We start from the raw sequence: 24,502 nt of genomic DNA on the forward strand, positions 1-24,502 counted from the left end.
ATCAGTCTGACACTAAATTGCTGCCAATATCAGTCTGGCACAAAATTGCTTTATCTGTTTTAGAGTCAAACAAACACAATTTAGGCCATATGGTGATTTCTCCTGCTTTTGCTTGTGGGGTAGACCCCAGCATGAAGTCAGCAACCTCAACCAATCGGCCATGGAGGCAAAAAATTGCTGCCTCCAACACATCTTACACTTGCTTACTAACAGAATTTTCATACAAATAATAATATTTGCAAAACTGAAGCACACAACTGCTAATCTTACAATACCAAGATTTTAACACAGCACCTGGCAGCAAATGTGGCTATTTCCAACAGTCAACATTTGCTCTGTAATTTTGGTGGATCTGATAAATCGAAGTGATAAGCATTTCATCTTAACTAAGATCTTATCTCAAAACTCATCAAAGGTGATTTCTTTGTGAGCAAATTATGTACAGAGAATAAAATCTCACTTTTACCTGCTTACAGTTTTTATTCCACAGTAATTTTGCAATAGCACAGTAATTTGTTCGGTACATTTCAGCAAGAACACGAAATAAGGATTCTTCTGCTCCTGTCCACTCCTCCGTTATCTTCTTTGACTTCATCGGATACTTTATATCCAAATCTACAAAACAATTTTTCCTGTACAAATTCATAGGTGTAATAAAATGTTTTCATAAAAAAGAATTAATAAACAAATCAAGACTATAGCCAAGCAATGAAGTCTCTTCTTGCAAAACACTAGTACTGAACTAATATCTGGTAAAGTAAAATTTCTTTTTTGCAATAAATGAACTAATTTTCAAATAAAGAAACTCAATACAAACAATATTCAGATAACAAATGAACATGAATTTAAAATTTGCAATTAAATTCCTCTGGGAGGCTTTTGGAAAACTGACTAGCATGCTAGCACTATCTGTTCCTGCTGTATATAAACTAAAATAACGCTCATCTTACTCAAGACAAGAGGACCATGATGGTCCTGAATCGCTCACCTATCTCCACATGACCCAGTGTTCAACTGAGTATGACATCGTTATTTCTATTATTTGACATAGTGACCTAGTTTTTGAGCACATGTGACCTAGATATCATCAAGATAAAAAATTCTGACCAATTTTCATGAAGATCCATTGAAAAATATGGCCTCTAGAGAGGTCAAAAGGTTTTTCTATTAATTGACCTAATGACCTAGTTTTTGAAGGCACGTGACCCACTTTTAAACTTGACCTAGATATCATCAAGGTGAACATTCTCAACAATTTTTCATGAAGATCTCGTGAAAAATATGGCCTCTAGAGAGGTCACAAGGTTTTTCTATTTTTCGACCTACTGACCTAGTTTTTGACCCGCACATGACCCAGTACGAACCTGACCTAGATATCATCAAGCTGAACATTCTCACCAATTTTCATGAAGATCCATTGAGAAATATGGCCTCTAGAGAGGTCACAAGGTTTTTCTATTTTTAGACCTATTGACCTAGTTTTGACCCCACGTGACCAAGTTTCCAACCTGACTTAGATATCATCAAGATGAACATTCTGACCAATATTCATGAAGATCTCATGAAAAATATGGCCTCTAGAGAGGTTACAAGGTTTTTCTATTTTAGATCTACTGACCTAGTTTTTAACCCCACATGACCCAGTTTCGAACTTGACCTAGATATCTTCAAGGTAAACATTCTGACCAATATTCATGAAGATCCATTGAAAAATATCGCCTCCAGAGAGGTCACAATGTTTTTCTATTTTTAGACCTACTGACCTAGTTTTTGACCGCACATGACCAGTTTCGAACTTGACCTAGATATCATCAAGGTGAACATTCTGACCAATTTTCATGAAGATCCATTGAGAAATATGGCCACTAGAGAGGTCACAAGGTTTTTTCTATTTTTAGATCTACTGACCTAGTTTTTTGACCCCACATGACCCAGTTTCGAACTTGACCTAGATATCATCAAGGTGAACATTCTGACCAATATTCATGAAGATCTCATGAAAAATATGGCCTCTAGAGAGGTCACAAGGTTTTTCTATTTTTAGATCTACTGACCTAGTTTTTAACCCCACGTGACCCAGTTTCGAACCTGACCTAGATATCATCAAGATGAACATTCTGACCAATTTTCATGAAGATGCATTGAGAAATATGGCCTCTAGAGAGGTCACAAGGTTTTTCTTTTTTTTAGACCTAATGACCTAGTTTTTGACCCTACGTGACCCAGTTTCGAACTTGACCTAGATATCATCAAGATAAACATTCTGACCAATATTCATGAAGATCTCATGAAAAATATGGCCTCTAGAGAGGTCACAAGGTTTTTCTATTTTTAGACCTACTGACCTAGTTTTTGACCCCACGTGACCCAGTTTCGAACTTGACCTAGATATCATCAAGGTGAACATTCTGACCAATTTTCATAAAGATCTTGTGAAATATATGGCCTCTAGAGAGGTCACAAGGTTTTTCTATTTTTAGACCTACTGACCTAGTTTTTGATGGCACGTGACCCAGTTTCGAACTTGACCTAGATATCATCAAGATGAACATTCTGACCAACTTTCATAAAGATCCCATGAAAAATGTGACCTCTAGAGTGGTCACAAGCAAAAGTTTACGGACGCACGGACGCACGGACGGACGACGGACGACGGACACCGCGCGATCACAAAAGCTCACCTTGTCACTTTGTGACAGGTGAGCTAAAAACACACTAAATCTACACATACGCAACAAAAGTATAGGAAAGTATAGTATATGAAATTTATAAGTACACCTTCACTTGTGTATGTTTAAATGAACAAAAATAAAGAACAGTTCAAAAGAAAACACACAACTATTCATCCACTTTTATGTTGAACAAGGGCCATAATTTCCAAGATTTATGTAACTGAATTATTTTACTATATTTAACTACAAATTAAAATTTTATTATGGCAATGATAACAACTTGCATGCAGAACTTCAACCAAATTTTCTAAGTCATCTAAGGGCTATAATTTGTATTAACTTAACCCAAGAGTTCTCTAACTTGGGTATGTCAGTATGTTTGATGAGACGGTTGCTTGTGTGAAGTATCAATCATTATTGAGATACAGCTCAAAACTTTAACCACATTTTCTGAGTTGAAAAAGTGCCCTTTATCACAATAAATCCAACCAGAAGTTATATAACTTAGCTATTTCAATAGGTACTATGACTGGAAGCATCATGTGAAGTTTCAATCCAACACATATGACTGTTATTGAAATAGCTTGATAGTCAGTCGTATACAAAACTTTAACCAAATTTTACTAGTCGAAAAATGGCCATAATTAGTATTAAATTCCACCCAGTTATCTAACTTGGTTAGTTCAGTAGGGATGATGACAAGGAAATACTGTGTGTAATTTCAATCTAATATATGCAATTGTTCCCAAGATACAGATTATTTGCAAGCAAAACATTCACCAACTTTACATAACTTTTAGTATGTATGATGATCCAATGTATGCAATGGTTACTGAGAAATTACCTTGCCTGTCAAAATTTAAGCAAGTTGTGATGCTGTTGATGATAGTGAAGCTTGGTTGAGTAGAATAGCTCTCACTATACTTCAAATATCTAAACTAAAAATGTGCGTACTACTTACTTTTATACTTTGCTTTCATGAAAGAACCTGAAAAATAACATGATCATGCTACACTACAAATAACACAATATCTACAACATGCTAGGTGCTTGAAGAAAAACTGTGCAATTTTTATCACAATATTGATGCTCTAAGCATGATACTTTAGCCTATCAATACACAATGAACAATGAAAAAGAAAATAACGAGAGACATGTATATTCCATAAAACAAAACAAAGACTGAACACCATTTTAAAGAATACTTGTGCTTATTTGTTTGTTTTGGATTTAACGCCATTTTTCAACAGTATTTCAGTTATGTAACGGCGGGATACTTGTGCTTAAATCTAATAGCAAATATTTTCACCTTTTTTAAAAACAGGGTATTAGTCGCTCACCTGACCCTGACCCTTGAATATATTCAAATATATACATTGAACAATGAATGGTGACCACAACTGTGTTTAGTATAACAAGAGGGTCATGATGGCCCTATATCGCTCACTTGAGTTGCTTGCTTGAACAGTTAAAAGTTTCTACTAAATAAATACAGGCAATAAGTATGTGTGTTTGTTTGTTTCCTGCCCCCACCCCCACCACCCCGAAATGGGGCAAGTTTCAACCCCAGGGGATAATTTGAGCAATCTTGGTAAAGGACTACTACACAATGCTACATACCAAATATTAAAGCTCTAGGCGATGTTGTTTTGTACAAGAAGATTTTCAAAGTTTTCCCTATATAAGTCTATATAAACCATGTGACCCCCAAGGGGGCCATATCTGACCCCAAGGGGATAATTTAAACAATTTGGTAGAGGCCTACCAGATGATGCTACATACCAAATATCAAAGCCCTAGGCCCTGTGGTTTTGGACAAGAAGATTTTCAAAGTTTTTCCCTATATAAGTTTATTATAAACCATGTGACCCCCAGGGCGGTGCCATATTTGACCCTTGGGGGAAAATTTGAATAATTCTGGTAGAGAACCACTAGATGATGCTACATACCAAATATTAAAGCCCTAGGACCTGTGGTTTTGGACAAGAAGATTTTTAAAGCTTTTCCTTTCGGTTGCCATGGCAATGGAATTCAATTCTTTGAACAATTTTTAAAGAAGACCATCCAAGGAACATTCCTGTGAAGTTTCATCAAAATTGGCCTGGTGGTTTAGGAGGAGATGTTGTTTAAAGAAAGTGTGGACGGACAAACAGCGGATGGTGAGCCCCCCCCCCCCCCCGCCTTTGTGCTCAGGTGAGCTAAAAACACATGAAATGTAATTTGATGTGAGAAATGGAATGTATTTTCTTAGTGGGTGGGGGTAAGAAGGATACCAGTACTAAGAAAGAGTATGAGATGTAAGTGAAACTGAGAAGCACGTTATAAAACTTTAACCATGACAAAAACATGACCTAAGTGACCTTGTCTTTTGGAGTACTTGACCCTAAACCAAAAGATGGCTGTCTCTTAGTAAGATCAATCCATAGGTGAAGTCTGATGATTACAGGCACAGTAGTCAAGAAAATATAGTCAAATTGAGAAGCCTGCCTTAAAACTTCAGTCTGAATGCAATGGCAATGCTGACGCCTATTCTGAGGTCAGGATGAGGTACATTTCTCTTTATTCTTCGAACAGTCGAGCTAAAAACTACAAAGGTCAATTAACTGGCTGATTTCCTTCAAAACTAAATCCTACTAAAATTGGGAAAATACTATATCTCGTGTCATTTTATTAACACATAGCAGATAAAAATATTATGACACCTAGATTCATGCAACAATATTCTGTATCAGGAATTCAAACTTTTCAACTTTAATCTGCTAATCTGTTTTATCTGCCACAATTTTCATTACAATGCCTATGTCCTGCTGATTTTTTCAAACTTTTTTACAGTACTGGTAGTCATGTGAGTAAATACCAGCATAGTTTTTTTTGGTCTATACACTCTTATTATACATACAGCATTCAAAACATAAAGCATTTAAAAGTACAAAAAAATGTCTGTTAAATTGTTGATGATTAGGAGCAGTAAAGACGTACCTAAACCATCATTGCTGTCCTCACTGCCACTGCCAGTTCCATTATTCTTGCGTTTCTTTCCTTTGGTCATACCTATAGGTGATTTACTGCGCTCATTTTTACATTCCTTGTCAGATTTTTCAGAATCTGAAGCTGAGACCTCCTTCTCCTTGTAGCCAACCTTGACAGTAGACCAAACAGAATTCATATATTGCAATCACATAACTCTACTCGTATTAATCCTCACTGTGCTTAAGAAAGATGAAAAGGTTAGACTAGGAACACATTTCTGTTCAAGCACTTTAAAGAGCCATTAAACAAGAGCTGTCAGTAAATACTGTGTGACTCTATTGATAGTTTGTGAAGATCATGCTGAAAATGTGGCCTCTAAAGTGTTAACCAGGTTTTCTATTGTTTCACCTAGGAACTAGTTTTTGATCCTAGTTGAAACAGTTTAACAACTGTCCAAAATTTTATTGAGGGAAACATTCTGACCAAATTTCATCAAGACTGGGTCAACATTGTTACCTCTAGAATGCTGAAAGTCAAACTGTTAACAAAGGTGACCTTGAGCACTTATTAAAATCGTGCTAGATGGTCATCCAAGAAACTTTTCGATGAAATAAATTCATAACCTATACAAGAAACTATAAAAGAACAAGAGCTGTCTCCATAGGATGGCACATGCCCCCCGATGGCACTTTGAATGAATAGTTATGGCCGATGTTAAGAGTTTAGGACCCTTGATCTACGGACCTGGGTCTTGCGCGCGACACATCCTCTTACTGTGCCACATATTCATGCGTAGTTATTTTAAAATCCATGCATGAATGACAAAGATATGGACCAGACATGCCCATCATTGCACTATCATGAAATATGACCTTTAACGTCTAAGTGTGACCTTGACTTTTGAGCTACGGACCTGGGTCTTGCGCGCGACACGTCGTCTTACTGTGGTACACATTCATGCCAAGTTATTTGAAAATCCATCCATGGATGACAAAGATATGGGCCGGACACGAATGCACTATCATGAAAAATGACCTTTAATGTCTAAGTGTGACCTTGACCTTTAAGCTACGGACCTGGGTCTTGCACGCGACACGTCGTCTTACTGTGGTTCACATTCATGCCAAGTTACTTGAAAATCCATCCATGGAGGACAAAGATATGGACCGGAAACGAATGCACTATCATGAAAAATGACCTTTAACGTCTAAGTGTGACCTTGACCATTGAGCTACGGACCTGGGTCTTGCGCGCGACATGTCGTCTTACCGTGGTACACATTCATGCCAAGTTATTTGAAAATCCATCCATGGATGACAAAGATATGGACCGGACACGAAAATTGCGGACAGACTGACAGACCGACAGACTGACAGACGGTTCAAAAACTATATGCCTCCCTTTGGGGGCATAAAAAGTGATCAAGCCCCTTAACAGCCATAGTCTTTCACAAACTTGAATAACTGAACACTTTTGGTTGAAGGTCACCCACAGAACATGTATATCAAATTACTTTCAATTAAGAAGATGGTTTCTAACAACATTTTGAAGTTTTTCCTCCCCATTGGTTATGGAGATGTCTTTTATAGCAATTATTGATGGTGAAGAATAACAGACATTTACCACAGGTGATGGGAAAAGATCACCCTGTAAAATAACATACTGAAAACATTTACATACAATGTGCATAAAGCAATCAGCACCACAGGGCTCTGGTTCCTGTTTCTTGTCTGGCATCTTCCTCATCAACTTACTCGGACTTGGTCTGTAAGCTGCAATTTATAGGACAAAATAGCTTTATTTATTTCTGTTCCAATTTAAACACTTCATCCTGGCTACTACACCCTTTCCTAAAATATAAAGAATTTTTTATCATAAATACATGAGAATTTTGCAAAAAAAAATATAATAGTCTGCCCATGTCATACTGCTTTCAGTTTCTTTATATTTTCAAAGCTGCACTGGTAAGTAATTGTTCCAATTTTTACAGACTTGTCGAGTACTGTAGGCTTACTTATTTTAGCGGGGTACTAATAACAGCGCTTTTAGTGCTATCGCATGTGCACTAATTCATGTCCGCGCATTAATTTGTCCAAGCATTTTCATGTACATTTTCATTTGATGATGTTTTCTTCGTACTTTTGCAAATAAATATTCTTCAGAGTTTGCACTAGTTACACTGCTTGCTAATATTTTAAGGTAGGTATGATATTCCTGTTTATTGTTCATATTATTATTTTAAATACATTTTGTATATGATCATGCAAAATAAAATATTTAAGCTTGTAGTTTGTGTTGTTTTTTTCTCACTTGATCAAGTTGTTATCGATTTCCGTATCACCTTCGGGCATGTCCGCTGTTGCAGTCGCTCGTTTACGGAAAGGTGTGAACGTTTGTATCAGGACACAATGCATGGACAAAGGGGATTAAATGATTAAAATGTGTGACAATCTCGTTTTATTTCAGCAATTATAACTAGTATATAGAATATAAAACACGCAGATTATTGTAATTAAATGCAAGAAGACAATACAGTTACGTAGGCAATATCATACTTTATATACAGTTGAAAGTATCATTGAAAAAATACAAGTATCATCACGGCACACTATCTTAAAGTCATACTTGGTACATGTTTTAAAGTTTCTAGCTAACAGATTTTTTCGATTGCGTCCATTAGACCTGTAAGGCAGCATGGATAGGTTTTAGTCTACTCAATTTTAAGTTTACGTCAAGATTTTTAATCTCGGTTCCTTCTGCGAAGGCATGTTCTATTTCATCACTGTACCAGCGCTGGAAACTTTGAATAATTGGAATGACAAATGACTTTAATCAATCATCAGATATTTACTAGTAGTAACTAGTATTTACAATACGTTCACAGAAGAATTATCGCATTTTCGAGAGATTTATGGTATAACACTTAAGTATACAATTTCAAATAAATCGTACTTTCTTTAGCCTGCTAACAGAGAAAAAAGTTGATTTCATAATCAGTATGACGTATAATTACAGCAGAAACACATTACATAAAAATTGCTGACAGTTAAGTTTATTTCCGTGAATCTCCATAAATCTCCGAGAGCCTCATCTCGGACAGTGCTAAAATTAGAAATGAGCGGTCTCGCGAGAGCGCTAATTCACGTCCACGCATTAATTAGATATTTTACCAAAAATAGTGTTTGCGCTAAATTTTTGCCGCGCTAATAAATGTACTCCTACAGTATGCAAAAAAAACACAGAAAGCTGGTCAAGATTTGCCTATTCTCTTACTGATAACATTTACATATAGAAACAGTTCAAGCTTTGTTGAAATAAATTAATGATAGTAAAATCCTTTTTAAGGGGGTATCCATCATAGACCTTGACCTTTGAACTCAAAAATAATAGGGATCTTTATCTAGTGACACTTAATGACTGTGTAAAGTATGAAAGCTGTAGCCATTATACTATCTAGACTTAGTTCTGAAATGAAAATTGTTGATCGACTGACAGACAAAATCATAACATAATAATTGTCCCTTTTTTCAAAACATATTATGTAACTAGATGTGTATATTTATTTAGAGTTGCCCTTGTCCATCCAGATGCACAAATTCACATGCTTTATAACAATCCTTATGATACATGGGACACAAACTTTATTTTTTGACTTAGACAAGGGCCATAACTCTGGTCTTGCAGAGTGAAGTAAAAACAAAACTCCACATGCTGAATAACATTCCTACATGGTTTCATGACTCTAGGTGAAATATTTTTTAGATATATGCAACTCAAAACTTTTAAGTTTTCACTAAGTGAAGGACCATAACTTGGACCTGGCTTAGTGAAATCTAAGAGGACACCAGCTGCACAACCAACTTCACTTACTACATAACAATCCTGCCATGTTCTATAACTCAATACTTTTTGAGATACATGCAACACAAACTTGTATGTCATTAATGTATATTTTATTACTTAATCAAGGGCCATAACTCTCGTCTGAAAAACAGAAATCCCAAACAAAACCCCAGGTACACAACTTCACATGCTGAATAATATTCCTACTATGTTTCATGACCCTAGGTCAAATACTTTTTAAGATAGATGACACACTTTAATGTCCTTTTATGCATATTTTTGACTAAGTCAAGGGCAATAACTCTGGTCTTGCAGAATGAAATCTCTAACAAAACTCCAGGTGAACATCTACACATGCTGAATAATATTCCTGTAAAGTTTCATAACCCCAGGACAAATACTTTTTGGGATACATGCAACACAAACTTGGACCTTTTTTTATGCATATTTTTGACTAAGTCGAGGCAAATCAAGTGGGGAATGATAGAAATACTTACGATGAAGACAGCAGTCATACTTGTAACATCTGCGGCAAAACAATGTATGAAAAGAGTGTAGAGTTTGCTCCCTTGGTACTGACATGGCATTTGGGCCATCAATGTTGGGTGTGCATTCAGGGGGCAAGGAACTCGGATCATTTTTTTCAAGTAAATCTCGGTACCTGAAGTGTAAGAAATAAAGAACATTGTCAACCAATTGTTTCAATCCCAGTAACAGTACAAACAAATAAATAGAAGAGCACCACCTACAGGTGCCAGTGCTTATCTGTAAGTGCTTCACATAAAGCAATATGCCAGAAAGGGGTTATGGCTCTTGCCCTTCCTACGCATCTATTAATAATGAACAAAATGCACAAAGTTTCAAATTTAAAATAGCCTAAATTATTCAAGGGAAGTGCACTTAAGGAGGTAGGTTACCTTGTTACCAGGGTAAATTCAAATTAGTAGAGCCGCAGCAATTTTTTTATATTTCGTGTAATTTAATGTTTGAACTGCTACAATCTCAATTTCGTTTATCTCTATCCCTTCAAATACAATTTTTATCCAGGTTTGAAGTACATGACCCTCCAAAGGTATTTTATATAGAAAGAAGAAGGAAAATACGGATATTTGACACTTTTCAGTGTATTTTGGTTTCATTGTTATCCGTAGAAGTCTGCACAATTGATAATTTTACTAGCATGTGCGTTAGCTTCCTGATAAAAGGTTAAAATGTATATGTCGCAGGGCTCGTGTATCCATGGTAACGCATTTTCTCTCATTTTTAAACAACTACATGTATGTATGAAAACAGGATTTTCGACGGCTCCAGTGCCATTCTGTTAATGACCAACATGGAATATTTGGGTAATATTATTAGCAAAATACCAAGAACGTTACATGGTACTCTATTTTTCTTAAAGTTTAAAGTAACCATGGCAACAGATGTTTGAAATAGCTTATATCTTGCTTTTTATCGTAGTTTCTTATAAAAAATATTAAATAAAATTATCTTTCTTGTTGATGTAGCTTTAAAACATCTTATTTCTAACGTAAGTAGTATTTTCGTGTTATCTGCATTTATTTAAACAAATTTCACAGCTTAAAATACTTACAGCAGTTCCCCTCGTCTGACGTTATTTATGGAAAAATCGTTCTGCATGCTGCTATTATTCTCATTGATATTGTTAAAATGAAAATAAAAAGCCGAAGCTGTGTTCCTTACATAGACTAGTGTCAACATTTTTGAATTTTACATTTAGATATATAGGTCACAGGCTTCGTTTCCATGGTAACATCAATTTAATTCAAGATACAATTTTCTACTGAAATTTGAACAATTTTAGAGCTTAGTTTTAGTATAATACTGACAATTTATCAACGGAAACTGAAAACTAGGTATAACAAATCAAATTGCCTAATTTTTATTTGAAAATGGCCGTAATAAGTAATCTTTCACCCAACTATATTCCCAATAACATTGGTTACCATCATCCATTTTCTTACATTCCGCAAAACATTTCAAAATAACTACATAAAAGAAGCAAAATATTGATTATTATTCAGAGCGAAAGACTCATATAAGATATTTCAGCAAATAAAGGCTGTTTAAAAATAGTTCAAATAAAGAAAATGCACAGAATTACGTACTTTCAAAACAAAAGCCATTAATTTTGTGTGGTAACTGACACGAATCGTCATGACGTCATTTTAAGGCAACAGTGTTTTGAAGCGTTTCTGCAGCAATTTATTCATTATTTCTGCATTTAATAATTAAACCATTAAGCATCAGATCGGAGACAGGTTCATGTTTTTTTCTTCAGAAGAATGAATATACAAACACATTTAGTTTGTCGTAAACGTCGTCGTATTTTGAGCAATTTTGAGCCGCACCATGAGAAAACCAACAGAGCGCATTTACGACCAGCATGGATCCAGACCTGCACATACGCTTACAAATCTTATCACAATTAGAGAAACTGTTAGTGAACAGTATGGATCCTGACCAGACTGCGCGGATGTGCAGGCTGGTCTGGATCCATGCTGGTCGCAAATGCACTATGTTGGTTTTCTCATGGTGCTGCTAATTAAATTTTATCCTCTACTAACTGGAAATATCAACATTACTTTCAATTTTATAGGCATGAAACCAACTTGTGTTGAGAAAAATCACAGAAAAATGGGTTTGCAAGAAGTTTTTACTTACAGGTGTTTCAAGTTGTCAGATTTTCCCTTCTCTGGGAAAACTTCAGCCATAGCTTCAAATATTTTATCTTCTGGAAAAGTCATCTGAGAATCTGTAAAACAGTTTACAAAATATATAGCTAGGATTTTTTTTGTTTTCATTTTAACTCGTACTTGTATTAACACCTTGAAAGGTGATGACTTTGCAGCTACTCCTAAGGATGGAGGTAAACCTCTGGTGACACATGAAAAGGCGGCTACCTGTTCAAAACCCACTGACTAAACTGACTAACTGGATATCTTTCTTGTAATGGAGAACTGGACTTGGGACAAAACCCGTACTTACTGTGATGTGTGGCAAGCAATTTGTAGTCAGTATATGGTTGTAGAGCTATCATAAAAGTTGCTTCTTCAAGGAGTTAGCATGTTACACTTTTTCAATGCTGGATAGTGCAAAGTTGTGTTAGTGAGGAAACAAGAGAGCCAATTTATTTGAAATTACCTGCAGTCTCATGTACTTACCAAGATCTTGCAAGGGTAAAACTGTGTTTCCAATTCTCTTTATACACAAGTTGTTGTCCCAGAAAAACATAGGACCAGAAAGCTATAATTAAATGTACATAGTATTACTAGAAATACCTACAGAAATATACATGGATGATATGTGTTTTGTATCACTGATAACTAAAACAGTACATAGCATTAGGAATTACTTACCAGGAACATCTTTATCATAGATTGTTGAGACAGATTGTACAAGGTTGAGAAATAATTCATCATCAAGCATGGATTTGTCCTTATCCCCATGAACTTTGCCATCATAATTCTTGATTAGCTCTTCAATAAAGGAGGTGTCTTTTTCTAACAAATCATCTCCCATATATGGAATATTATGTAACACCGTTTCATCCTCTACCTGTGAACATTAAATGATCTTGTGCTAAATAGTTGTGTTTTAAAAAACAAAACAACATAGTGCCATTTCAAACAAGACAGCTCCCAGAATTATTTAACAATTTTGTCACACCCTTCAACACTAAGGAACAAGACAAAAGGGTCATAATGGCAATGGTTGTCCTAAGCTTCATGAACTTTACTGATGAGTGATGACCTTGTATATATGTGATAAAACACTGGAAGATAACATCACACAGTTTTTTGGAAGAAGTTTTGTAAGTGTATTCGATTTTAGCTATGCCTGCCCTTAAAAGGAATCAACTAGAACCATTTGAACAAATATGAGCAGGAGCTTAGAAGAACATTACAGGCCAAGTTTTCTCGAGAACAATCAAGTAGTTCATGGAAAGATTTTCTTTTACAGTTTTCCTACCTTTAGCTCTGGCTTGCCCAAAAAAAGGGGCCAGGCATTTGAACAAACTTGAGAGAGGACCTAACAATGATGCAATAGATTCAAGTTGCTGAATATCCTTAAAGGCTTCATTAAAAGAAGTCATTGAATTTTTTTATATTTTCAGCATTGATGGGTGCTAAAAGGAGCACTTGGCCATATAAAGAAAGTAGTTGTAAACATAGCCTATGAGGGGTTAAAACCTTTGTCTAGGGAGCAGTCATATTAGTCTGGTTTTTTTTTACAATTATGGCTCTAGGACACAAAAATAAGTCATTAAACTCAATCCACTCATGTGCCGGAACCCTTTGGTAATAAAATGCACTAACCACATAGTTCTGTTGCAGCGGCGCCCATGAATACATTGAAGGTATTGGCTTGAGTGAGTTCATCAACCTCAGTGGTACCGACTGTACACTTAGCTCCTTCACTGCACTTGTTACTTCACACTACAATATTTGCAACACAAGGTAAATATTTACAATATGTAAAAAAAAAACAGTATGCATTTCTTTGAGGAATTTTTATCCTTAATGGCGAAGTCAATATTTTGAAAATAAAATTTCAAACAATGCCAAATCATGGAAGGAAAGACTTGTTTTAAATGAAAATTGAACAGCATAGTTACTATTATTTCTTACAATGGCCTTAATCTTTAAAGGGTGACAACTTTTTGAGACTATTTTAAATATCCAGTCGTACGGGACAGTACATTAAATATATATTGGACATGTAGATTGTTGGTAAAACTAGAAGATGCTTTTATAGAAAAGCGCATGTCTCCCACAACGCATAGTCTTATAGGCAAGAAGTCAATAGGGGACAGGAGAGAAAGTCAAAGAGACACTGATGATTGGCTGCAATAGGGATCATATACTTGTTTTAAAGTTCTGGGCCTAGTGGTTCTCAAGTTAATGACTGGAAAGAGTTTTCTATGTTCAGCCCCCCTGTGACCTTGACCTTTGATGGAGTGATCCCAAAAACAATAGGGGTCATCTACTCTATCACTCTATGGAGTTTGAAGGGTTCTTAAGTTATTGACCGGAAATGGATTTCCATGTTCTGTCCGCTGCCACCTTGACCTTTAATAGAGTGACCCTAAAATCATCTACTCTGCAGCCCTAGGTCCTTTGGGTTTGCACAAGAAAATTTTTTAAGTTTTTCCCTATAAAAGTCTATATAAACCATGTGACCCCCAGGGCGGGGCCATATTTGACCCTGGGGGATAATTTGAACAACCTTGGTATAGGACCACTAGATGATGCTACCTACCAAATATCAAAGCCCTAGGCCCAGTGGTTTTGGACAAGAAGATTTTCAAAGTTTTGCCTATATGTCTATTTAAACCATGTGACCCCCAGGGCGGGGCCATATTTGACTCTAGGGGGATAATTTGCATAATCTTGGTAGAGGACCACAAGATAATGCTACATCCCAAATATAAAAGTCCTATGATATGTGGTTTTGGACAAGAAGATTTTTAAAGTTTTTCCTTCCAGTTGCCATGGCAACCAGAGTTCTGTATGGAATTCAATTCTTTGAACAATCTTTAAAGACGACCATCCAAGGAACAAATGAAATTTCAACAAAATTGGCCTAGTGGCAGGGGTCTAGCTAGGTCCAAATTTTTGGGAGAACTCACTTCTCCCTCAAGCTGATTTAGGGAGAAGTGGGGAGACTTTAGGGAGAAGTGGGAACTTCAAGACTTTTTCTACCGCAATGATGTTGAGTGATTCGAAAGGTAGCTGTAATTTTCTTGTTTCTTGATAAAAAACATTGATGTGACCATTCATTTTCTTAGTTAGATCATTTCCAATACAGTGGTTATCGTTTATTTACAAAATTCTGAAAAAAGTCGTTTTCAAAATTCAAGCCGATGCTATAAATGTAACCCGCTGAATTTTGGTTATATCTTGTACATGTATGAAGTGTTTATTATTAACAGCAGCAAAGAAGTAGAAGTGTATTTATTTTTTATATCTCTTTGCACCGAGTCATTCACCGAGAAATGTCAGTATCTCACTCGAAATATAAAACTGAAAGTAAAATGTGTACAGTAATCTAGAAATACATATTCAAATAAATTCATCGATGGAAGTCAATTTAACGTAGTTAATATATTACATGTCGTTCTTTTATCATAGATAACAAATAATTGTGTACCATATTCTAATTAATCGCATGGTTAATCAGCAGTTTCTTAAATAAAACATTGTTTTTTTTTAGCTCTCGAACCTGTTGACAATTAACGCGAAGTGTCAAAGACGTAAGCGCGGTGCTGATTGGCTTAACACAATAGACTCTGGTGTATCGGATAATTTGATTCGCTTTCACACTTCTCGGGATAATCTCGCAAGTACCTGATGTAGGCGGAGCTTAAATTATGCTGCGTGTGTTTGTGTATTCAACACTCATTATGACACGGTGCAAATTGTCAACAGTCTGGGTAGCAGTAATTAGCGAATGCGGAAATCAAAGAAAATCGGGCGACTTGCATTTCGCTTTGAGGTTAGATCTGAGCGAAGTTTGAAGTTCTAGAGCGCCTATTTCGCTCAAGTCGCCCAGTCGCGAGAGCCCTGAGTGGTTTAGAAGCAGATGATGTTTAAAGGGAAGTGTGAACGGACAGACGATAGACAGACGGACAACAGACGTTGAAGGTGTGGAAGTTACTGAAAACAAATTGAATACAACTATAACAGTAAGTGACCGTACGTAAGAGGAAGTGATTCAAGTGAATGAAGGCAAATAGAAAGTGACTGAAGACAAATGGAAAGTGACTTTAGACAAATGGAAAGTGACTTAAGACAAATGGAAGTGACTGATCAATGCCAAATGGAAAATGACTGAAGCCAATGGGAAGTGACCGAAGACAAATGGAAAGTGACAGAGGATAAGTGGGAAGTGACTGAAGACAAATGGAAAGTGACTGAAGACAAATAAAAGGTGATTGAAGACAAATGGAAGTGACTGAAGACAAATAGAAGGTGACTGAAGACAAATGGAAAATGACTGAAGACAAATAGAAAGCGTCTGAATGCAAATAGAAGTGACTGAAGACAAATGGAAGTGTCTGAAAGAAAATGGAACGTGACTGAAGACAAATGGAAGTGACTGAAGACAAATGGAAAGAGAATGAAGACAAATGGAAGTGACTGAGGACAAAATAGAAAGTAACTGAGTACAAATGGAAAGTGACTGAAGACAAAATAGAAAGTGACTGAAGACAAATGGAAGTGACTGATCAATGCCAAATGGAAAATGACTGAAGCCAGTGGGAAGTGACCGAAGACAAATGGAAAGTGACTAGACAAATGGAAAGTGACAGAGGATAAGTGGGAAGTGGCTGAAGACAAATGGAAAGTGACTGAAGACAAATAAAAGGCGATTGAAGACAAATGGAAGGGACTGAAGACAAATAGGTGACTGAAGACAAATGGAAAATGACAGAGGACAAATGGAAAGTGACTGAAGACAAATGGAAAGTGTCTGAAGACAAATGGAAAGTGTCTGAATGCAAATAGAAAGTGACTGAAGACAAAGGGAAAGTGACTAAAGACAATTGGAAAGTGTGTGAATGCAACTGGAAGTGACTGAAGATAAATGGAAGTGACTGAAGACAAATGGAAAGTGACTGAAGACAAATGAAGTGACTGAAGACAAATGGAAAGTGACTAAAGACAAATGGAAGTGACTGACCACATATGGAAGAGACTGAAGACAAACAGAAAGTGACTGAAGACAAATGGAAGTGACCGAAGACAAATGGAAAGTGACTGAAAACAAATGGAAGTGACTGAAGACAAATGGAAGTGACTGAATACAAATGGAAAGTGACAGAAGATAAGTGGGAAGTGACTAAGGATTAAGTGGAAAGTAAAGTAAGAGGATTAAATGTAAGCAACTATAGAGAAGTGAAGTGACTGAAAGCAATTGTTTACCTTATGGGTAACTGGTGTGGCTGTAAGGATTTCTGGAGTGTAGAAACTCTGAAACTCTGGCTTCTTCTGTACTGACTGATGATCTTCTATATCTTCCTGTATCTTTCTACAATTCTCATTATATAATGCCTGTAACATTATACATGTCATTTAATATGGAAAGGTAGAAATCTTGCAAACACCTTTTATTACAGAATTATTTTAATTATTAGTACTTTCTATTGATTTAATTGTATCATGCCTTAGTATGTAAAATCAGTTGATGTATTTATTGCTAGTCAAGTTTCTGTCACCTTTGGCTCTGACACATAGTAATTTGAAGTCCAGTTTTAATTTCTCTTGTTTTATCTGTTTTAGCTGTAACAGGCTTGCTGTTAATACTGATGGTCTCTGATAAAACTGACCAAGCCGTATTTGAAAGGAGATAACAGACTGAAATAGGATTTCTCTTAAGCTATATTGTATTTTTCTCATGTAAAATATTGTTTCATTGGTGGAACTGTTTCTCTCAAGTTACTGGTTAATTATTTTGAAGAATTTCACTGGTTCAGTTTTTGCAACAAAAAATCATAGAGATCAGGGAACAAGTTTCATTTGTTTTAGAGAGAGCAGACAACAACTTACATGTATATCCATAGCATAATGTTCACTACTTACACTGCAGTGTCTGTTTGCCATCTTATTTTACTGCTGTCAATATCAGACTGCTAGGTGAGCTTACAAACAGAAGATTTACCTTTACTTGCTCTGTGTGTTTGAGTTTCTTTGATCTGCGTAGTCTAATATACTCTGACCTAATGATTCCTTTCAAGTCCATGTGAGTTTTGCTTGATGTAGATGGCACACACTTCTCTGGGCTACCTACAGTTTCCATGCTGCTAGCCATTTGTTTTTCTGAAACGTAAAAAAAGATGTTGGTGATGTTTACCAAGTTTCATCTGAATCAAATAGAAACTTGAGAATGAAATACACAATAAACAGATGTTCATATGAGCCGCGCCATGAGAAAACCAACATAGTGGCTTTGCGACCAGCATAGATCCAGACCAGCCTGCACATCCACGCAGTCTGGTCAGGATCCATGCTGTTCGCTAACAGTTTCTCCAATTCCAATAGGCTTTAAAAGCGAACAGCATGGAGCCTGACCAGACTGCGCGGATGCGCAGGCTGGTCTGGATCCATGCTGGTCGCAAAGCCACTATGTTGGTTTTCTCATAGCACGGCTCATTATTATAATATTTCACAATCTAAAAGGTCTGTAACTCCTGAAATAACAAGGAATCGGTAAAACCGAATGATGCTTTCCGATGCATGTGCTTATCCCAATATGGGGAATAACATATTAGAAACAAACAAGAAATGGAGATAATAAAAAGAATAAAATTGAATAAAGGGAGATAATTAAAGCAAGGGACATATTATTAAGTGTAATTTTTGCCTACCTCTATCATTTTGTGAAGTTTCAATGAAATGCCATTAATACTTTTCAAAGTACATGTAATGCTGCGGACAAGCCTTATTTTGTGTAATAAAGGGAGATAATTAAAAAAGCTAGATAAAGCAGAGTTATGGTTCTTTGACACTGCACTTCCCGTCAATGGCCTCTATCACTTTGTGAAGTTTCAATGAAATCCCATTAATACTTTTCAAGTAATGCTCCGGACAAGCCTTATTTTGTATAATAAAGGGAGATAATTCAAAAACTAGGTAAGGTAGAGTTATGGTTCTTTGATAATGCACTTCCCATCAATGCCCTCTATCATTTTCATGAAGATTCAATGAATTGCCATTAATACTTTTCAAGTCATATTTTGTATAATGAAGGGAGATTACTAGAAGATGCTTTTGTAGTAAAGCGCAGGTCTCCCCCAATGCATAGTCGTATAGGTAAGAAGTCAATAGGGGACAGGAGCAAAAGTCAAAGAGACACCAATGGTTGGTATATAGATCGGATAGATTGCTAGTTTAAATAATTAACTGTACCCAAGAGATGAATATCATTATATTCTTTTGACAGTTATTATTGGGAACGAATATTCGGATATTCGAATATTTGAAAAAAGGCCGAATATTCGGATATGAAAATCAAATTCGAATATTCGTAAATTAGTGTATATTAAGTATAGTTTATATGGACCAATAGAAGCATGCTAATTTTTCAGAATAAAACCATTTGTTCTGTCGTGTTTGTTAATCGTATATCAAAAGATGTCCAATTAACAAAAAAAATGCTATGCATAATTGGCAAGGGCTACCATTACGGATTAACAGTTTGCAACAGGGGTATCAAGAAAATTGCAATGCATAATTGACAGCGAGGGGTCATCGTTACGGATTAACAGTTTGCACCAGGCGTAAATGTGATATCTTTTTATCTTTTGTTCATTTTTTATTGGGGCCTGTTTTATGTAACAGATTTTAGATTTTTTTTTTCAAAAACAATACCAAACTTGTAGACATTGGCGATCTTTGGCAAAATTTTGGTTAACATTTCATACCATCCGCTGAAACGGTTTTCATCCAAAGCTCCCGGGCAATCGGCCGTATTTGAAATAAATTTTGAAGTAGATTATAATAAAATCAAGAAATAATATACGATCATGTTGAAGGAGGTTTAGTCTGCCTTCGTTAAGTTTGTCAGCTTTTTACATGCCGACTGAAAATTTTCAAAATGGCGGCGGTAATACAACTGTGCGACACGTGCTTGAATTGGACGACCTGCTATTTTTAGATAAAGTTGCGACAGTCTAAATTTGAATGTTTCTTCTAAAAATCTGAATTAGTAAAATATGTTCATGATCATACTCACAGAGTCGTGAAATAAAACACTAGGGTCGCAGGTCTAACTAGGTAGGGTCGGGTTACCCGAAACAAGCATTTTTAGGCCTTATTACGTACGATGATTCGCGTTTTAAACAGCGGAATATATTGTGTATATGCCAATCACTTAATAAAAATTTTAAAATTCCATTAAAACATGCCTAATATTCGAATATATTCGAATATGGCAAACCGAATATTCGAATATTGATTTCAGTATTCATTCCCATCCCTAGTTATTAATAAAACCCGGCCCGGCCCAAACAACGAAAATAGCCCATTCTGATTGTACGGAAACCACCGGAAACTTATGGATGGAAGGCTAATATAATTATGAGTGGGTATACCGTCATCTTTTCAATGCAAATGTGTATTTTACTTCATTATTTAACAGTACTACAAGAAAAGTACAATATTGATGAAACATATGTTCAATGAGGTATTGCACTTGACATAAGCAAATACCTAAAATAACGAGATATTTTATATGTTAATATTACGTTGTTATGAACCACTTTCACACCTACTGATGTGACACTAGGTTTAGTACGAAGTGGCCTTTACTGTGTCAGCATTGCCTGTCGTCTGCATTTGTTTTTCGTCCTCTTATTTCACAAACTGACGAGGGGGAAAAGGAAAATATAAATAAAATGGTCTGACAATTTTTAAGCAGGTGAAATTGGAGATCTTAATAAGTGCCTGTTAAATTAGAAATATTGACTATTGGTCTACAAGAGAACATGACTATAAAGCTATGAATATAAATGATTTTAACTTCTAAATATACAGTCAAACTCGCTTTATACGAACTCATCCGGACCTAAGAAATATGTTCGTATCAAACGAAATTCGTATTAATGAATCTATAACCAGATAATTTGTCCGAGCAATTTGGGCAGTATCACCGGTATCATCGGTGAATAGATTCCAATATTTTGATACCTGAAAGTAGTTAATAGTTTTAAAATGATTAAGCTTATTCATTCAGATAACATTGAAATTACTCAAGAAAAGTTATACTTAAACAGTTAAAACTGTATTGATTTAAATTTTAATGTGCGGTTGAGGTCAAGAGCACCAAATTATATCCACCGCCAATATTGAAGCTTGTACTATATAACAAGCATTCTAAGGTATAAAAGTTTGTATATTTTGTAAGACACAGCCTATCTGTATCGACAATAGAACGTCAATAATGTGTTTAAAATTATTTACATCTCCTTAAATCTTGACCTGTTAATTGATTGAATTATTTTATATTGACATGCTACACAAAGGACCGAGTGTTTGTTTGAGAATAAGTGTGAAATACTCCATTGTCCAATTACCACGCGGCACAAGCTTGACCATATTATTATTTTCAACACATTTTATAACGTCCCCGACTTCTAAAATTAATTCGTATCAAAAGATGGAAAAATATAATATTTAAGCTTATTGGGACTTCCAAAATGTGTTCGTATCTACCGATTATTCGTATCAAGTGAGTTCGCTATTACCGAAATAATTTTACAAAGAAAATAGAAGGACTCGGCCGGGGAATTCGGGCTTTGTTCGTTTAATCCGAAAATTTGTATCAAGCGAGTTCGTATTAAGCGGACTCGACTGTATATGTGACAGAATGTAAGTTGATATCGACATGATATCATTCGTAATTATATTAGCCTTCCATCCGTAATTTTCAGATGGTTTCCATACAGTCAGAATCGGCTATTTCTGTGGTTTGGGCCGGGCCGCGTTTTATTAATAACCTTTTTTGACTGGTTGAGGTAGACAATGCATACATGTGATCTCTCCTGATTTCGGCAGTAGACTACCGATTTTGGTTGACAATCTACCAGTTTTTTAAATAGATCGCCGACAATTATTATTTATTAAAACAGCTGGGTTTTAAACAAATAAAATGGGACTGGTTTGCGAAGTTTGAGTTATGCATATGACTTACTGTGATAAAATCAGTGAAGCAGACAAGCAGAGACTGGTTATATGACATCGAATAATATTTGTCTAACTTTAGGTTATGGAATGTAAACCAGTCACGTTTTCCCTTGACCTGGGACTTTGTACACAAAAACACATGTCAATTATGACTTTATCAAGCTGTTAATTGGGCAGAAGGATTAAAAACACATCAAAGCACTGTCTTAGGCCAGAAATCAGGAGGTGTGAAAAGATGACCTACCAATTATTGAGTTCAGAGGTATAAGGTGGTAGAGGTACTTTGTTTTTCAATATGTTTTTACGTTTTTTAGAGCAATTAATGAATTATTACACCTTCACTTTGTATGATCAGCAACAATACTAGCTGACATAATTTTATTTATCTAAACATTTTATTAAAAGGTTTTAGTAATATACCAGTGCTTTCTACCTACTAATATACCAGTGCTTTCTATTTACAAGACTGTACAAAGTGCTAATTACACACATGTTTCTTTATAAAAACTACTTGCAATTTTTTTTATAATATGAGGTCTTTTTCACATATATTCTGCAAATAAGTAATTTATCTTTTTTATTTTTTTACAGTATTGAGTCTGGCCGACAGATTTGGGTGCCATGTTCAAGCAGACCAGCTGATGGATGAGTATCTGACTACCAGCTGAGTCCAGACTCGGAGCTGCCATTTATCAGTGAAGACACAAGTCTTGACAGTTTCTGGTCGAAGATGAAACGAGGTTTGGACAGCTCAGTGAAGTAGCTCTGTCTATCCTTTTTCTGCCCCACAGCAATGCTGATCTCGAGCATATATGGCCCAAAATGTGCACCTCTGCACAACTGTGTCCATTTGTAACTCACTATATACATTTGGTTACTAGGGTTACTTGCTCTATGTCTTTGATTACTGTACTCTTTTTCAAAATTTTAGTGTCAGTGCACAACAGCACAAGTGTCCATTTACAACCCATTATATTCCTTTGGTTACCAAGGTTACTTACTCTATGACTTTGGTTACTGCAGTTTGTATTGCAGTTTATATTGCACTGAAGACTGAAATTTTTCTTTTTTCATAGAAATGTGTTGGGTTTTTCATCGTTTTCAGTGTAGACCGAATAATGATTTTATGCTATAGAAGGTTACAAATGGACTCACTTGTGCACATTTTGTGCCATATCTAATCTCAAGTGGCAGGGTTTTTTTTAATTCTATAGCAGCAGCCGAATATCGGCCTCGTCCCCCAGCCGAGGATTTCCCCCACAGCCAAGGATTTCCCCTACCGCAGTCCGAAATTCCCCTACGTCCAAAATTCCCCCCTCCGAAATTGTAAACAAAGCAAGGGAGATTACTCCGTTAGTTCATATTGACGCTTTACCATACTGTTTTACAACATCATCGGTTCCAGTACCAAGCGTAAAAAGACTAAAATATCAGAGTCATTTTCAGAGGTAAACGGGGATTGTTAAAAAAAACTTCTTTTTCATCGGCAAAAGACGTAAGTATATGTCTCATATTACGACACACTTTGTAAGTTTGCGGCATCTGTGACCGTCAACAAACCACAACAACAACACACAGTAACAAACATGTCTCATAACTGGAAAAGTTATAAGAAGATAAAGTCAACAAGTCAAAAACGCACAATCAGGGCTAGCGCTGGAATGGGCATTTTGAGCAAAATGCTTAAAATGCTAATTTTGGCTCAAGAAAATTCAGAAATGGCTCAAACTCTAAAAAACCAGTCAATTTTTATATAATGTTATTTTGGACCAAAGAGTGCCAAGACAGACTGTGACAAAACATGCAATAAACAAGAGGCACAGTCCATGGTCCATTAACACCATCAAGTGACAATAAACCTGTGCCCTTGGGGTAATTAAAAGCATCTCTCACAGTTTGTTTATCTAAACTGGTACTGATTAATGAATATACATGGATCAAAGGTGTTTGATTGAAGTTCCTTGATTGAATAAAATATTGAGCCATCTTTTATCATAAAATTATTTCAAATGAGTAATTCATTATTGATGCCAATAAGTATATAATAAAATGTTTTTAAATTAATTTCTTGCTTGTCATTATGGCTGAGAAAGATAGTTCTGAATCAGGTAGTTTACCTCCTGCAAAGAAAGCAAAATCTGTGAAAAGTGAAACTAGGACTCTAAATCCAGCTAGAAAATGGAAAACAGACTTTCATTGGTTGCTTGTGGATTACTTGTAAGTTTGTGTGATTTATTTCAAAACTAATAAATAAATTCACTGCTTAAGAGTTGTCCCAGTAGTTACATGTATATAATATATTGTTAATTC

At 35.8% G+C, this 24,502-nt stretch overlaps 1 protein-coding gene across 2 annotated transcripts in view; it reads right to left on the minus strand.

Annotated features, from left to right (window-relative positions):
- Nucleotides 1-24,502, minus strand: part of LOC123529371 (histone-lysine N-methyltransferase EZH2-like) — a 49,737-nt gene that overhangs the window by 16,922 nt on the left and 8,313 nt on the right. For both annotated transcript variants that reach the window (XM_053521326.1, XM_053521325.1), the window contains exons 2-11: nt 18,171-18,328; nt 17,435-17,563; nt 13,826-13,945; nt 12,866-13,064; nt 12,171-12,261; nt 9,983-10,146; nt 7,323-7,414; nt 5,652-5,811; nt 3,634-3,660; nt 467-615 (exon numbers count right to left, since the gene is read on the minus strand). In XM_053521326.1, the coding sequence (XP_053377301.1) occupies nt 467-615; nt 3,634-3,660; nt 5,652-5,811; nt 7,323-7,414; nt 9,983-10,146; nt 12,171-12,261; nt 12,866-13,064; nt 13,826-13,945; nt 17,435-17,563; nt 18,171-18,320 (1,281 nt within the window). In that variant the 5' untranslated portion in view covers nt 18,321-18,328. The remainder of the gene's footprint in view (nt 1-466; nt 616-3,633; nt 3,661-5,651; nt 5,812-7,322; nt 7,415-9,982; nt 10,147-12,170; nt 12,262-12,865; nt 13,065-13,825; nt 13,946-17,434; nt 17,564-18,170; nt 18,329-24,502) is intronic.

Source organism: Mercenaria mercenaria, chromosome 13 (assembly GCF_021730395.1).
Source record: "Mercenaria mercenaria strain notata chromosome 13, MADL_Memer_1, whole genome shotgun sequence".
NCBI lineage: Eukaryota > Metazoa > Mollusca > Bivalvia > Venerida > Veneridae > Mercenaria > Mercenaria mercenaria.